We start from the raw sequence: 15968 nt of genomic DNA, 5'->3' as shown, positions 1-15968 counted from the left end.
GTAGAAGGATGCTGGGGTTGGAAACTGGAACAGGACATGAACTCACTTGGTGTGAGAGAAGAAGATTCAGAGAAGAGGGTGAGATGGAGGAGGAACCTCTGGAGGAACCTGTAAACAAGAAGAAGCAAGGAAAAGGTCTTCTGCAAATTAGCAGGAACTATGAGAACAATCTCTTCTGTGGGTTCGTGTCTTCAAAACAAAGCTCTTGTCCAGTTTCACGTCCATGTCTTGGACGAAGCATCTGCAGAAGACAACATCTTCTCCGTGGAGCCTGGAAGCACCAGTGTTTGCGACCAACCTCAGTGCTCTTTTTTTCCTTTTTTTTTACGCAACAGCACTTTTTGTTTGCTGGAACAAAGACGACGGCAAATGGAGCTGTCAGAGCCGTCACACACACACACACACACACACACACACACACACACACACACACACACACAGGTGCACGTCTGATCAGCGATCATTGTGCTGCACATCTGCTCAGCGACAGCGACGTCCCGTCTGAAGCCTCTGAGCTATTTTTAGAGCCAGACTGCTGGTCTACAGGCAGGAACCCAAAGCAGACGGAGATGATGGGAGGTGATGGGTTTGAGGGAGCAGCTGGTGGACACGGTGGAGATGTGGATTTGGAATGGAGAGGAGAAAGGTTACGGTTGAGGGTCAGTTTGGACAGAGGACGTACGGGTGGAGTTCAGTGAGACAGAAACTGCTGGGGACAGAAGGTGATGGAGGAGGACCATGGTGGAGACAAGATGATAGAGAAGGACCATGGTGGAGACAAGATGATAGAGAAGGACCATGGTGGAGACAAGATGATAGAGAAGGACCATGGTGGAGACAAGGTGATAGAGGAGGACCATGGTGGAGACAAGGTGATAGAGAAGGACCATGGTGGAGACAAGATGATAGAGAAGGACCATGGTGGAGACAAGGTGATAGAGAAGGACCATGGTGGAGACAAGATGATAGAGAAGGACCATGGTGGAGACAAGGTGATAGAGAAGGACCATGGTGGAGACAAGATGATAGAGAAGGACCATGGTGGAGACAAGGTGATAGAGAAGGACCATGGTGGAGACAAGATGATAGAGAAGGACCATGGTGGAGACAAGATGATAGAGGAGGTCCATGGTGGAGACAAGATGATAGAGGAGGTCCATGGTGGAGACAAGGTGATAAAGGAGGACCCTGGTGGAGGCAAAGGGCGATAGATCATCCTGGTGGAGATGAAGGGTGAAGGGGAAGGAGCCTGGTGGAGGCAGAGGATGTGGAGGTGCACCCTGGAGGAGAGAAGGTGATAGAAGAGGATCCTTGTGGAAGCAGAGTGTGATAGAGAAGGTTCCCCAGTGAAGACAGAGGGTGATGGAGGACCCTGGTGGAGACGTGGACTTGTAGAGGCAGGTTGGTGACAGAAAAGTGACATGACTTCACATCAGATCATGGATCCCACAGCAGATGGTGTGGATGAATTAGGATTATAATCTAGAAGTCTTAAGTTTATTTGACGAAGAAGGACAGCAGTGTTTGTTGACAGTGGGGTTGGAAAGCAGCCAATCTGACCATCTGTGCTCGAGTTACATGTCAGAGGTCGGACACGCCGGGATGCTCACTCACACACACACACACACACACACACACACACACACACACACACACATAGACCTTCAAACCCTGATACTTCACAAACACTTCTTTCTAATAAAAAGGGAGGAAAAACAAATCACAACATGTACCTCCTGATGGAGCTGTGTGTGTTAGCAGCATAGCTAGCTTAGCCTAAATGCTAGGATCATTTTTGGATGGAGGCGAGGGGAAGGGCGGATGCTGACGCAGCTCAGTTCTGTCTGCTGCTGGGAGTGTCCACCCCCCCTTTATGCTTGCAGCATACGCCACCCCACACACACACACACACCCGTTGACCCCCCCCCCCCCCACACACACACACACACACAAACACACACAGTATCCCCTGATTAGCTGAAGTCATGGTTGTGACATTGCCTCGTTCCCTGTCCGTCCTCATCAACCCGCCAGCTGCAGCTCGTCGCCGCGCCGCCATTAAATTAGCTGTGGGCTCCGTTGCCGTGGCGACACCGAGTCGTCTTTTGAAACCATCCCGGGCGTGGATGTAACGCGAGGCGGCGCGTTGACGAGAGGCTGTGTGTGTGTGTGTGTGTGTGTGTGTGTGCGGGTTAGCGTCTGGCTTTAGCCTGCTGCAGTAGGGGATCTCTGCATTAGCGCAGCCCACGCTCCCCCTCCTCCTCTTCCTCCTCTTCCTCCTCTTCCCCTCCCCCCCCCCCCATTTTTCCTCCTCACGCTCCCTCGCTCGCTGGCTCTCCGCCGGCCCCTCCCCTCCCCGTGTGCAGGCCGGGCAGCGTGTTGCATGTGTGCATGCGCAGGGCGGATGGATGGGGATGCTGCGTGCCGGAGCCCGGAGATGCAAGGTGACTGAGGCAACGGAGCTCCGACCCAAGTGACGATGCATCCTGAGCACCTTCCCTCCTCCTCCTCCTCCTCCTCCTTCTTCATCTCCGCCGCCACGTCCCACCATCTCTCCCTTGTCCCTGTGTTCGTCTCCAGACCGAGGTGGACCGCCTGCCCCGCTTGCAGCGCCTCTTTCTCAGCTGCAATAACATCAGCAGGTAAGAGCTCGTAGCGATTGACTCCCTCCTCCCTGCAGGGACGGGAGCGAGGATGGTGGCCGGACGCTAAACGCCGCGTCCCCTTTCCTCTCCGTCCGCCTGGAGGGCCTGCTTCTGCTGAGAAGCAGAACACACACAAACACGCGTTTGTTTGTTTTTTTTTTTTTTTTCCGACGTGCAACAACAACAACACAAAAAAAAACAAGTGCCCGGGATGATTATCATTTAAAGTTATTCAGGTAAAGGAGAAGCGAGGCGGGAAGGAGATCACATGCTTGATGGGAGGGAGGAAGAGGAAAAAAAAAAAGGACAATGAGTAGCCTTGAGCTGGATATCAAGAAACAACAGCATACCTGCTGTTTTCTCTGGAGCGCAGGCCAGACACGCAGAAACAAACTAAAATAAACGTCTGTGTTTCCGCCGTGATGATGAGGAGTTCCATTTCACTCCCACTGATTTTCTGGCAGTTTTTCTGCCAACTGTCTGCTCGTTATTTGCAGATTTTTTTTTTTAATTTTTTTTTTTAGTTTGTTTTTATTTGTATTTCCCTCACATTATTAGTTATTAATTTTTTACAAATATTTTCTCTTCATCCTTCAGTTCATGCCTCGATGGCGATTTTCAGGAATTTCACTTATTCGAAGGGGATTATTAATGCTATTTTTGGATATTAAAAAAAACAAACAGCCTGGTAGATTATTTTCCTCTCAGACTTGTAGTTTTTAGTGTAAATCACTAAAATAAGAAATAATTGTTCCTTAAGAATTATCCTCCATCTCAAAGGGTACAATAGTCAGTCAGATGCTATTGCATACATATATATAATCCTGCTGCAACCTGCATGTTTTATTCCATATTCTCAGTTTTCCCAGTAGCTGCAGCTTTTCCTGGCAGTGTCCGAGTCCAGTAGACAGTGTAGGTGTGGTGAAGTCGGACGGTTAAAGCCCGGCGACCCGCTTGCGGTCGCCTCTCACCGCCACCGATCCGACCCGAATGTGAGGATTCAGAATCCCGGCGGAGGAAGCAGGAGGCCAACGGAGAAGCAGCGCCCTCGGGTCCGGTGAGCAGGCTAGCCCTGTTGCTAGGTAGGCTGGGGAAACACCCTCCCGGAAAACGCCCCTCTCGCTTTAAAATCATCGCCGGCCCGAGGAAGCGTGGTGCCGCAGAGCTGATCGCCACGGAAACGTGCGCGAGTGGATGAAGTTGCAGTTTCATAACCACGCCCACGGCCCGGCGTGCTTCCTCATTAAGAGCGGAGAGACTTCATCAGGCTAACCGTCCCCCAGACGACGCTCGCCGGCCCTCCTGTGCAGCGCTCATGCAACATACGTGATGTCCGATGGAGCGTCTCTCCTGGAACGCGGACAGGAACGAGCTTCTTTAAGAGAACGGCAGATGATTTATATGCCAACGAGTTCATGGACAGGAGGGATTTTATTCCACTCAAGTCAGGTTTATTAGATTTTTTTCCTGAACGGTGCTTTCAGAAGCTCCTGGGAAAAGTTGGAAGGAACAGACCTCACCTCCATTTTCTTTTGATCACTTACCAATTTCCTCTTCTCCTATTTTGATAAATCTTTGCTTTTTTTGCTTGCCAGTTTCTTAATCTAAATGTCTGTCCAAGTTTTTGATGATTTCCTTTTTAAAAAAAGGAACTTTTACCTATTTTTTTAATTTATTTTAAACTTATGCCAGCTTTCATAAGCCGACTTCCCCTTGAACAGCTCAGCTAGTCGTCAACGTCAGGAAGTTACGGTCATCATTGCCTGGACGGGGATAGTTTATCCAACAATTGTGAAATGACAGGGATTATTTCTAATTATTTTCCCGCCCCCGCCTTGTTTTTACCCCCCCGATATGTTTTCTTCTGGTTTATTAGAGATGATGGTCCCGGTGAACTTCCCCCGGCGAGGACGCTAAAGCGCCCTCTATTAGCGTTCTTTCCAGGCCAATGATGGACGGCCAATAAAACGCAGCGTCCGGCTGAGCGTGACTGTGCTCCTTCTGGTCCGCCGGGCCGCTCCTTCCAGCTTGGCTCGGCCCGAGCTTTGCTTATCGGTCCCAACGGCGAGGGCTTTAACTCGGAGCCTCAGCCGCTGTTGGATTACGTGCCACCTGCAAACAGTGAAATGACTTCTAGATTGCTCTAAAAATGGATGTAAACTTTTAAACCTCAAGTCAAGCTCAGTATTACTGGAATAATTGTTCCACGTTTGCTAAAAAGACGTTGAGAAAATTCCGGAAAAAGAGCAAAAATGCATCTGAAATTCAACAATGCCTGGAAAATAGCAAGAAAGCACCTTTTCAAGAAGATGTTTTTTTTTCTTTTTCATACAAGATAAAGTTTTGCCTCGTCATTGTTGCCCAAGATTCTTCCCAGGAGGAAACTGGCAAAAAATAAAATCAACTCAAAATGAAGCAACCTCGAATTAAAGCTCCGACTGCTTTTCCATTTCACGCGGCATCTTATATTGATTCATAAATTGACATAAAATCCGCAAATTGAGAATAATAACCCTTGTCATCATTCAGCGCAAAAACACAGATCATCGCCCCTTGATGTTCGGATATATGATGATGTGATGATGTCACCGCCCTCCCCACACACACACACACACACACACACACATGGTGGAGCTGTGTTGTCTTCTGCCTGGTGTCTCCAGTTTGGACCAGCTAGGCTGCCTGGACGAGTGGCGCTCCCTGTCCGAGCTCACCCTGGATGGGAATCCCGTAGCCCTGGAGACATGGTACAAGCAGGCCGTCCTGCGCTGTGTGCTTCACCTCAGACAGCTGGACATGAAGCGCATCACGGTAAGACAACACACACACACACAGACGTGAACATTTTTTTAGATAATTACATGAAAACGCTCTTCTTGTTGTGTCTGTAAAATTTGGGATTTCTTTAAATGATTCATTCACAAGGATGTTTTTACAGTTGGGGTCGATCGACCGATCAGTTAAGCATTTCTGCTTCAGAATATTTATTAACTTTAACAACGAGATCCTTCTAAGGATGATCGATAATTGACCCGGGCGTTATTTCTCATGTTGAAATTTAAATCGAATGAACGTGCAGAGCACATGATTACAATGAAATCTGTAGCAACGCCTCAAAGTACTTCTACTACTCAGCAGGTCATTGAGAAATACACCTTGACTTTAACAAAAAAAATATTAGCTCAATATTAGCTAGAAATTAACTCAGGCATCGAGGAAATTGCAGGAAAGAATGAAGATATTTCATGAGCTGGAAGTTATGTGAAACAAATTTCAGGAAATACGTCTGACTGGGCTAAATATGAGCGGCGCTTCAATGAGTAACGTCGCTGAGTTATTAAGGAACAACAAAGATTTAATAAAATCACCCGCCCCGGCTTCAGCTATCAATCACTTCCATTGATTAATCAAGAAAACCAAAAACCACGGCTCGTCACGTCCGAATACTCGACGGCTCTTTTACATTCCTGCGGCGATAATTCCAATATTATTAACATTTTAAATTTGGGCTTCTGGGTAAAACGCCAGTCCACATTCATCATCCCTTATCTGGCACTTTATTGATCAATAAACCGGTGGATTAATCGATCGTAACAATAACCATTAGCCGCAGCCCTTCTCCCAACCCGGGCGCGCTTTTAGCCGCAAGGTCTTCCCTGCGTGTCGATTCTTGACGGTGACTCACCTTCCCTGGATTTCGGAAAACTTTGAGTGAACCCGCGGCCGTGACGTAAAGGCCATTAGTCTTTCGCTCGCAACCCGGACGGCGAAGGCGTCCGACTCCAGAAGGGGGGCCGCCGTTGTTGTCAAACGTAAACGCGGCGTCGGCGTGTTTACGCGGCGCGGCGGCGAAGCGCCCGCGTGTTCTCGCGGCCGTCAGGCGGAGGACGTCCAGGTCCCAGCTTGTACTTACAAGGAATCTGTCAGTGCCTCACACCTTTCCCCGGGAACACACACCGGCACCTCCTGACCCCGATTCAGACGCTCCTTCATGTTTACACTTGAAGGTAAAGCCGTGGAGGTACAGCCGTCTGGAGCGGGTCGAACCGCTCGGACCCTCGGGGGTCATTTACAGAGCCGCCGCCGCCTCTCGCACGTGCAGAAAGAAACATCGGAAATGAAAAATAGCCGGCCGTGCATCGCGGTCTCCGCGTAAATAAAAAAGAATTCACGCGAAGCTGCAAACCGGAAGGCGGTTTGTGAATCCCTGAGCCTTTTTGCTTCTTTAAACTGTGTCATATTCTTGCCGGAGGGAAGATTGTGGAGTCGGTGAAGCCGAGCGTTTCACGCTTTAACTGGTTTGGAAATAACTCGCCAGCAGTGCGTTTGAAATCAGAGAGTGAAAAAATAAATAAACATAAAGACAGCTATCCGTCAGGTGTCGACGGGTAGTCCCTAAATAAGAAGGAAACTGGCTGAATAGGAGCAAAAAATAAGATAAGATAAACTTTATTGGGGGAAATTCTTTTGTCACTGCAGCGTCACCGTTATAACGTATATAAATATGAATATAAATATAATATAATTAGCAGATAGCAAAAGACATCCACAAATAAACTGACAGCAGACAGAACAACATCAGGGATAAGAAAGGACAACAATGGGGGGAGAAAAAAAAAGACATTAATGGTGAAAATAGACAACAAACAATACGACAACAACAAGGATAGGAACACAAACAGAGTGATAATAGCAATGACAAAAATCTATCTGTTCTGTTGTCTAGTCTTTGTCTATTTGAGTCTTTTTTGTATTTATGACAAAGAAAAAGAGAAACTAAACTTGAATAATCCATCCTCACTCTTTACTGCCGCGTGCGGTCAAATATATTTTAACGTGTTTTATTTAGATATAATGTGGACTCCAAGGTACTTGTAGAATCATTATTATGTCAAACTAATTGCAAACAAACAAATTGTCAACAAATCAGGAAGAAACGGTCCAAAAATCGACATGAAACGCTCGTGTGAGCCAGTAAATTCTGTCTCTGTCTTCTGTTTCCGACCCAAGTAGGGATCTGAAAAAATCTGACATCAAAAGTGCTTTCAAAAGAAAAGATGATTTATTTGACATAAAACACAACAAACGCATTCTCGCACGCATGAGGTTTTGAGCGATGAAACAGGTGTGTAAAAATAAACCCCCTCATGTACAGGTGTGTCTCAGAAAATTAGAATATTGGGATAAAGTTCTTTATCTTCTGTAATGCAATTAAAAAAACAAAAAGTACTTTTTCATGATATTCTGATATTTTGAGATAGGATTTTTGAGTTTTCTTAAGATGTAAGCCATAATCAGCAATACTAAAATAATAAAAGGCTTGTTATATTTCATTTGATTTGCAATGAATCCAGAATGTATGACATTTTTGTTTTTGTAATTGCATTACAGAAGATAAAGAACTTTATCACAATATTTCTGATTTTCGGAGACAGTCCCGTATATATGATATGATATATTTTATATTGTATGCTGACGCCCTGTATATCTGTGTGTATATCTGTTCACGAGTAAATATGTCGGGTCGGCTGTCGAAAAGCGGTTACGATAGCATTAAAATGTTAAGGTTTTCCAACGTCAGATATCCAGCAGTAGGGAATCAATCAGATGATCATTCTCTTTAAAAATGCACCAAAAGTCACGCATGCGAGAAGGTTTTTCTGATTTCTATGTCAACTAAATCCTCTTAGTGTGTGGATTCTTTCAAAGAAAGATCCCTAATTGGGTAACGGATGTTTATTTTCTTTTTCTGTTTCCGACCCGAGCCACAGCTCTGCTCGCCTTGCGATCAATCAGATATTGATCGGTATCAAAGATGGGCCTGTTTGATCCCCCCTCCTCCTCCTCCTCCTCCTCCTCCTCCTCCGCCGCTGTCAGGACGGTAGAATCCCGCCTCTGTTGACGAGCGTGAAGCGGCGATTCTGCTGCAGCTGCATCCCATCCCATCCCATCCCCCAGCTGGCACATTCATATTGAGTTGGCAGCGTTGCATTCTGGGAGTATCGGCTTCCCCCAACAGCTGGGCCGAGTTGATCCGACACCGAGAATCAGCCGGATAATCCCGGCGACGCGGGGCGATGGAGGAACGCCGCGACTGTGGTGGATCTCTTCTCTTGCAGGACGAGGATCGGCGGGCGGCCGGCGTTCAGGCTCGGAAAGAGGAGGAGAAGAAGAAGGAGAGCCACAAGCAGAGCGTTCACAAGGTACCGACGTCCACGCGTCGTCAAGAAAATAGTTGTTGTTTGAGCGGACGCGCCCACTGGGATGGGAGAAGGTGATGTTCCAAGATGGCGGCGCCACGCGGTTCTAACATTTTCTCAGACGATCTAGATGGACGGAAGAAGCCGTGGATGTCCTGCTGCTCCGTGAAGTCGGGTTTGAAGAGCCGGTACCGTTGGGACGCGTCCGGTCAAGCTAAGCAGAAGGTGTTTTGGTTTTGTGAAGCGGCTGCTTGTGTAGAAGCCTTGTTGCCACTGTAGGAAATCCAAAGAGGCCAAAAGAGTGTGAAGAAGATCAGCAGATCCTTCTGGAGTCCAGGTCAGCGGCGAGAGGCTCCTTTAAATCGATTCCTTTCTCGTTTTCACCCGATAACCCCCGACATCGAGGACGAGTTGCGTTAAATCCCACCGTTTGCCTTGTTCTCCTTGATTTTCAACGTTTATCACCACGTATTACCCACCCAACGGGTGCCACGTTGCGAACCGTCCTCCTTATTTCTGTTTGTTTGTTTGGTTTGTTTAGAAGTTTATTAGGACAGTGAACAATTACATTTAGCACAGAGGCAGAGATGTTTGGACCAGATTGTAGCTCACAGCTAATTTCCATCTGTAGTCCTGGGAAGACAATACAAATATAAAACTGTACAAAATAGACAATATATATAAAATATACAGATAGGTAATAAAATAACTACAATATATAAACAGGCAGTAAAATATGTACTTTGCAAGTTGAAAGCGATATTGTTGTGATATTATCACTTTGGTCATCCGGGGGCCATCAGATGTTACCCTAGTTATCTAGTTGTCTAGTTTTCAAATGGTCGGGTGATATCGCCGGGGCAACCGTCCGTCAGGTGGTTGGCTGGCGTGTTTGCGTCAATCTGTGAAAACTGGTTTCCCCTCAGTAACCCGACTCCCGTTAATCCCCGTCATCGGGGGAAGAATCGGACGGAGCGGCTCAGCCGAGCGTTTGGAAGGCGTTGGAATCTGCGCGAGATGATACTGACTCACCTCTGCGTCGGGGAGTGGTACATTCCACAGAAGAGCTTCTCCAAACCACCGGGAGGGGAAAAGTGAAAACCGCAGGCGGATGTCACTTCTTTTTTTTTTTTCTTTCTTTTACTGCTCCGAGAGCTTGTTGCCCTGTAATCTGACCGGGAACAAACACGCCGGTTATCATTTCAAGCCCGATATGTGGGTCCCTCAGCTCAGTGTGGACCCAAAGCCTGGAAATAAGTCAATAAATATCAAATATAAGCCGACCGTGATACTCTAGCGCAGGGGTCAGGAACCTATGGCTCTTCTGGTGATGCCGTATGGCTCCCAGATAATTTTGAGTTGAAAAAGAAAATATCAATTTCGGAACTGATTTTAAAATACTTGTGATATTTCTTCATAATCATTTTAGGGTTAGATGGAGGAAGTTGATTGGCTGTGGCGACCCCTGAAGGGAAAAGCCGAAAGAAGAAGATTTCTTCATAATACTGTGTTATTTTAACGTAAACAGAAATTCGTTTTGAAGATAAATTTCACGGGTCACCCGTCGGTCGGGTCGGGAACCGTCGGCTTCCGAACGCGTCTGGATCGTTGTAAAGGTGAAAAAACAAGTTTTATCAAAAAGCCAACTAGTTTATCCGCATCAACCCTCGTAACGGAAAAGATGGCGACAAAGAAAAAAAGATGACGATTACCGTGGAGACAGAGGAATTTGCATTTGGATCTACGGTATGTCTAATATGCTATGATAAAATTGCATCGAGGAAACGGTCAAATATAAAGCGGCACTTCGAGCAAATCCATGCGGCACCAGAGGTCGCATTAAAAGTAAGACGTATTTCATTTTTTGTGCGTTGAAAATACTGTATGGCTCTCGATGAAGCATATCCAGAAATATTTGGCTTTTATGGCTCTCCCGGTCAAAAAGGTTTCCTATCCCTGAACCTTTAGCGTCTGAGTAACGCCTCGTGGACCCTGTGATGCAGGAGAAGCGGCGCCTGGCGATCCGTAACGCCGCTCAGCAGTGGGAGGGCGTCCGGGCCGGCCTGGAGGTGCCGCCGACCAACGGTTCCAAGGAGGAGGTCAGCCCCGATAACAGCCCCGCCCACAGCCCGGCCCAGACCAACGGCCTGGCGCAGGAACCCTCGCCCGACGAGCCCAGGTAACGGAAACAAACCAGATATTCAGTCAGCCTTACTTAAACCCCGCAGGGAAAAGTGACCCCTTCTGCACAAAGAGCTCCGATCGGTGGGGTTTTAATGAGGATTAAATGCGAGCCGAGGTTCGATCTGGACAGGAGACATTGGTTGAAGCTTGCTTTCTGTTACGCCCTGCATCCTTAGAAGGAAATATTTTGCACCCCTTCCTCTCTCCTGCAACCATAGGATCATTTGTCTATAAAATTGTCGGGTGCACTCCTCTGCACAACCTTGTATCCTTTGTAACATCGAAGAAAAGAAAATATAGACATGCAACAAAGAATATGTTAACAAACATTTATTAACCGTGCTTGCTGCTTTCACCAAGCGGGACGGTTGTCGGCAGAATTCGGCATGTTTTCGCTGAAAAAATACAAAAAATATGGCTTATCAGCGAAAATAGAGGTGTCATGACTTTAGGTGAGGCTTTTATTTATTAGGCTTCATGCTGTCAGCTAACAACATTTCTAGACATTTGGAGACATTTTTTTGGATCGTCTGAACCATTTGATAGTGAAAAATAAATGAAATAAATCAGTTAATAATTCACATTGACATTAACTCAGGAAAACACTGTAGAAAACACTTTAACCTACAAAACAAAAATGAAGAAAACAATTTGTCCTCATTTTTTTTTAATTGAAATGAGGACGTCTCATTATCTCCGTCTCTCACAGCCTTTCTTGTCATCCTTGTTTAATATTTTTCCTTGGTGTCTCTTGGGGGGTTTGTTCTCTGCATTTCATATTTCCTGCTCTGTGCTGTGTGTGTGCAAAATATAATCAAGTATTTAATTAAAAGGAATTTTATTTTAGTCGTTTGAGTTTGTTGTTTTAGTTTATTTTAAATTTGTAACATCTAAATAAAATGTGTTCAAGTAAGGACTCCAATAGATATATTTATAGGTGTTTTTTTTCTTAAAAGTAACATTCAAACAAACAACTGTTTTTTTTTTCGGAGTTCAAAAAGTTTAGTTGCGTGCAGAAATGTCGTTTTGTTTTCTCTGCAGGTGTTCATGGCAGAACATTTTTTTTATCCGTTCAAAGTGTTTCTTGCCACATGCAAAGTGTAGAAACTGTTTCCCTGTTTGGAAATTCCTGCTTTGCTGACACGTAGCGTAAAGCAGGGATGGGCAATTATTTTCTTATTTATTTTTTATGTGCTGGACAATTGGGTATCATACAAATTGAACAAAATTGCAATTTAAATATTTACATTTTTTGGCATTTTATTTCAACTTTACCATCATTAATGATCGTATAAATGTACCGACATTTTTTTGCATGCAATCATCCATACAAAATTAAGCAAAGGGAAAAAATAGGGTCTTTCTCTCTCTCAAATTAAATATTGATTGAAACTACTTATTAAAATATTTAACGAAAATGGCCCGGATCAAAAAGCAAAACGGCCAGGTCTGGCAAAAAGGCAAAAAAAAATATATATATATAATGTTAAATGCTGTGTTAATTCATTTTAAATTTCCAAAGGGTTGTGTGGCTCCCGGAGTCTTCTTTACCGTCGGGAAACGTCTCTCTTTCTGGTAAAGCTTGCAGACTCCCGTACGAAGCAATAAGCCAGCAGGAACTTGTCTGCCAGGAGCCGTCCAGGGTTAACCCGAGTCCCAAATGACCCGTCCGTTGTGCTTCACTGTCCGGTGTTTCCTTCCTCGCCAGACGGGTCAGTCCGTGCTCCGGACCCGAGCGGCCGCCGGCGGGAACCGAGAACCGGCTGCGCACCAACAGCCGCCCGAACAGCCCGCGGGATCCCAAGTAAGACCACACACTCCCAACAAACACACTCCCAACAAATACCTTTCTTCAGCCGCGGCGACAGCTCACCTGAAAGAGATCCAGAAGTGACCTGGAGAGATAACGTCACTTCAAGATTTAAAGGAGTGTAAAAATGAAGGCGGGATGATTTGTTACGGCGGGCGAGCGGTTATGGTGCCGGTTTTTGCAACGTCTCCCGTGAACACCGACCAAGAACACGCTTTGCTAGCGCCAGTAAACAAACGCCGCCGTTTTCCACGGCGTCCTGCGACCCGTTAAGCTCATCGAACTCCGTACTGTCGTCGGGTTTGGGTCGCTTGTGTGGAAGGCAAATAAATAATTCAGTGAAAAGCCAATAACTGTCCCGCCACCTGGATCTAGAAATAACGGTAAACTTGATGTCGTGTTGCTGAGCATTTTTATTTTAGCTTTCCCCGTCGCGGGCGAACTTAGGGCTCGTCCCGACCGGAACGTCCCACCGATCCGCCTCCTAATTCATTGTTTTCTTCCCCCCCCGGACGGCGACTCCCTCGTAGGAGATCCCCCTCCGTGGTTTGGCGGGTCCTAAATCGCCGGCCTGTTGAGAGTCTAACGTGAGCTCGGGGCTCCGGCGGAGCGTCCCGGACAGAAAAGCCACGCGGGTCGGGATGAGTTACGGCGAAGGCGGGCGCAGATGAAAGCTAAAGCCGTGTCAAGGACTATTATTACACGTCTCAAACACGCCGCTGGCTTCCTGCGGCAGGATACGGGCCCCGCAGTGAAGGTCTCTCAAAGGCGATCCCGCCTCCGATCACGTGGCTCGGCGGGTTTTCGGTGACAAACGCACAACCCGCTCTCACGCAAATCGCGGTCGGGGCGTCGCGTTACCTTCGCCCGCCAAATTAAAAGAGCCTTGGTGGACCTGAAGCTGAGGGAGGTGGCGGGTCACGCCCTAGAACCCCCCAGAACGTACCGGTGTCTGGTTCCTCGGGGCCGTAGGTGTGATATATAGACCTTCAATCCCCAGGTTTATAGACACAAACAAGAGAAAGCGACACCGTCTTTCCATCTCGGTTGCCGGGCCTCCCTCCTCGCGTGCAACAGACGAGGGTTGTTTGGATGTTTGAGTTCTCAGGAAATACTGAAGACGTTGGGGAGGCTCGTCCTGCAGCCCCGAAGAGAGGTTTATTATAGCTCATCCATTATCCTGCTGCTCCCGGATCAACAGGGGGTCCAACTGTCCGCACATCTGGATCTGCTCTGCGTTAGCCAGGGGGTTAGGGAACTCTGTGTGTGTGTGTGTGTGTTTGTGTGTGTTTGTGTCGGGAGGGTGGAGGCTGACGCCGGAGTCAGCTCGGAGCTCGGTTTGGACGGTGGTGCTTGTGGTTGTTCTGGCATTCGCTGCTTTTTCATATTAAACCTTAGGATCCCCGCGAGGGGAAACGTGTCTTGCAAAGCAGGGAAACAACAACAACCCAACACAGCAACACATGCTACATACATTCTGCAGGCGTGTTGTGTAGGAGATACAAGAAACCATTCAAGAAGTCCAGCAGTTTCTGTTCTGAGTGGTAGTCGGTGAGGATTAGCACAGAAAGCCGTAATCCTGCTACACATTTTTACGATGCCGTTCATCCTGTTCCTGTGTTTCGCAGCGAGGGTCTAGAAGAAAGTTAAAACAGACTCTGTAAGACGACAATAAAACGTATTTATAAAAACGCTATCTACATTAAAAAGTAAATCGTGGGCCTCAGCATCTGCGTTAGCCTCAAATGTAAGGTTGTTGACGCTGGTGGTTCCACTTTCAGAAGACAGGAGGTCTTTCCCCAAAAATCAATAATCATTTCCTTAGTTTTAGAAAGGTTGATTGGTTTGTCAATAAAATCACTCACCACCTCCTGATCCTCCTGATCTGGGAGCGACGTCATCACCGAGTCGTCCGCAAACTGGATGATTTGTCATCTAAATAAAAGCGGTGAAAGGACGCGGGAGATAAACCAGCACCTTGCGATACACCGCTCAAGGTCACACATGTCGGTAGGACCGTCGGTGACCACGTGCGGTCGTATGTTCCTCAGGCTCAGGTGTTGAGCCCAGGGAGTCCAGCTCCAGTATCTCCACTGATCGTCACTAAGAGGAGTTGGTCTTCTATTTCAATCGAATCTTCCTCGCTAATCTCCAGAGGGAGTCGGCGCTCCCGTCGGCATCCTGGGAAAGATGGACGGAGCTGCGTCTCCTTGGTCTTTTCTAACGTGGAGATTCACAGGTCGGGCTTTCTGGCCGTTCGGCTTTCAGATGGAAATTTGACCGAAACCTTCGGATAAAAATACCACAGTTAAATCAGATGGAACAGAGATGTGATGCAAATATAACTGGGACTTTTGAGTTTAGAAGAGGGTAAAAAGACAAAAAAATAAAATAAAATGTCAAAAAATTCAACTAAAATTCATTTTTTTAAATAGATTATATACAAGATCTCCTTTGCTAAACAAAGATACCCAGCGTCTACCCAGGCGAGATCTCAAACGGAATACGATTGGCTAAGTAGATCGGTACTTGGCACGTGATTGGCTGGTTGAGCACGCTGTCCTGTTCCTCATGCTGATTGGCTGATGGAGAGGAGCCGCTCTCGTCGAAGTCCTCCGATGCCGCTAACAGCTGGTTCGACAAATTTCAGAAAGGATTTGGCCTTAAAAGCACTATTCAAGCGCGGCAAAAGACTACGTCCAGAACAAATTCCAAATAAATAGTCCATGATGGAAGTTATGTGTCCGAGCAAGTCTTCGACATGGACGAGACAGGCTGGTGCTGGGAAAGGATACCCTCCTTTATTTTTAAAGACCAGGTTAAAGCCCCGGCTTCAAAGTCTACAAATGTTGTATTTCAATGTTTATTGTAGGTTACAATTATCTTTAAATGTTCAGTGTTCGGTATAAGAGCGTGGGAACCGTTATCCAGTTGTTGTTGGTTGATAAATGGTGGAGTGAGGTTCGTTGAAGATTAATATATCTCTAAATACCATCAAAATGATCACGTATCTACTTTGTGGAAATTTGCTTTTCCCGGGGGGTCTTGGAAGGTAATTCCTGCTAAAACATAAATAGAGGCAATTCAAAGGTAGCAAGAGAAATAAATAAACAACAAGGATCAACAAGG

The 15968-nt window shown here is 46.6% G+C and overlaps 1 protein-coding gene across 3 annotated transcripts in view; it reads left to right on the top strand.

Moving 5' to 3' along the window:
* Nucleotides 1-15968, top strand: part of lrrc49 (leucine rich repeat containing 49) — a 52695-nt gene that overhangs the window by 18518 nt on the left and 18209 nt on the right. For all 3 annotated transcript variants that reach the window (XM_086175298.1, XM_086175297.1, XM_086175296.1), the window contains 5 exons: nucleotides 2581-2642; nucleotides 5309-5456; nucleotides 8765-8848; nucleotides 10849-11024; nucleotides 12738-12833. In XM_086175298.1, the coding sequence (XP_086031424.1) occupies nucleotides 2581-2642; nucleotides 5309-5456; nucleotides 8765-8848; nucleotides 10849-11024; nucleotides 12738-12833 (566 nt within the window). The remainder of the gene's footprint in view (nucleotides 1-2580; nucleotides 2643-5308; nucleotides 5457-8764; nucleotides 8849-10848; nucleotides 11025-12737; nucleotides 12834-15968) is intronic.

The sequence above is a fragment of the Fistularia commersonii genome, chromosome 27 (assembly GCF_037954325.1).
Source record: "Fistularia commersonii isolate RoL2024-O1a breed Wild chromosome 27, RoL_Fcom_v1.0, whole genome shotgun sequence".
Classification (NCBI taxonomy): Eukaryota; Metazoa; Chordata; class Actinopteri; order Syngnathiformes; family Fistulariidae; genus Fistularia; species Fistularia commersonii.
The sequence above is the reverse complement of the archived record's forward strand: the minus strand, read 5'-3'. Positions and strand labels throughout refer to the sequence as shown.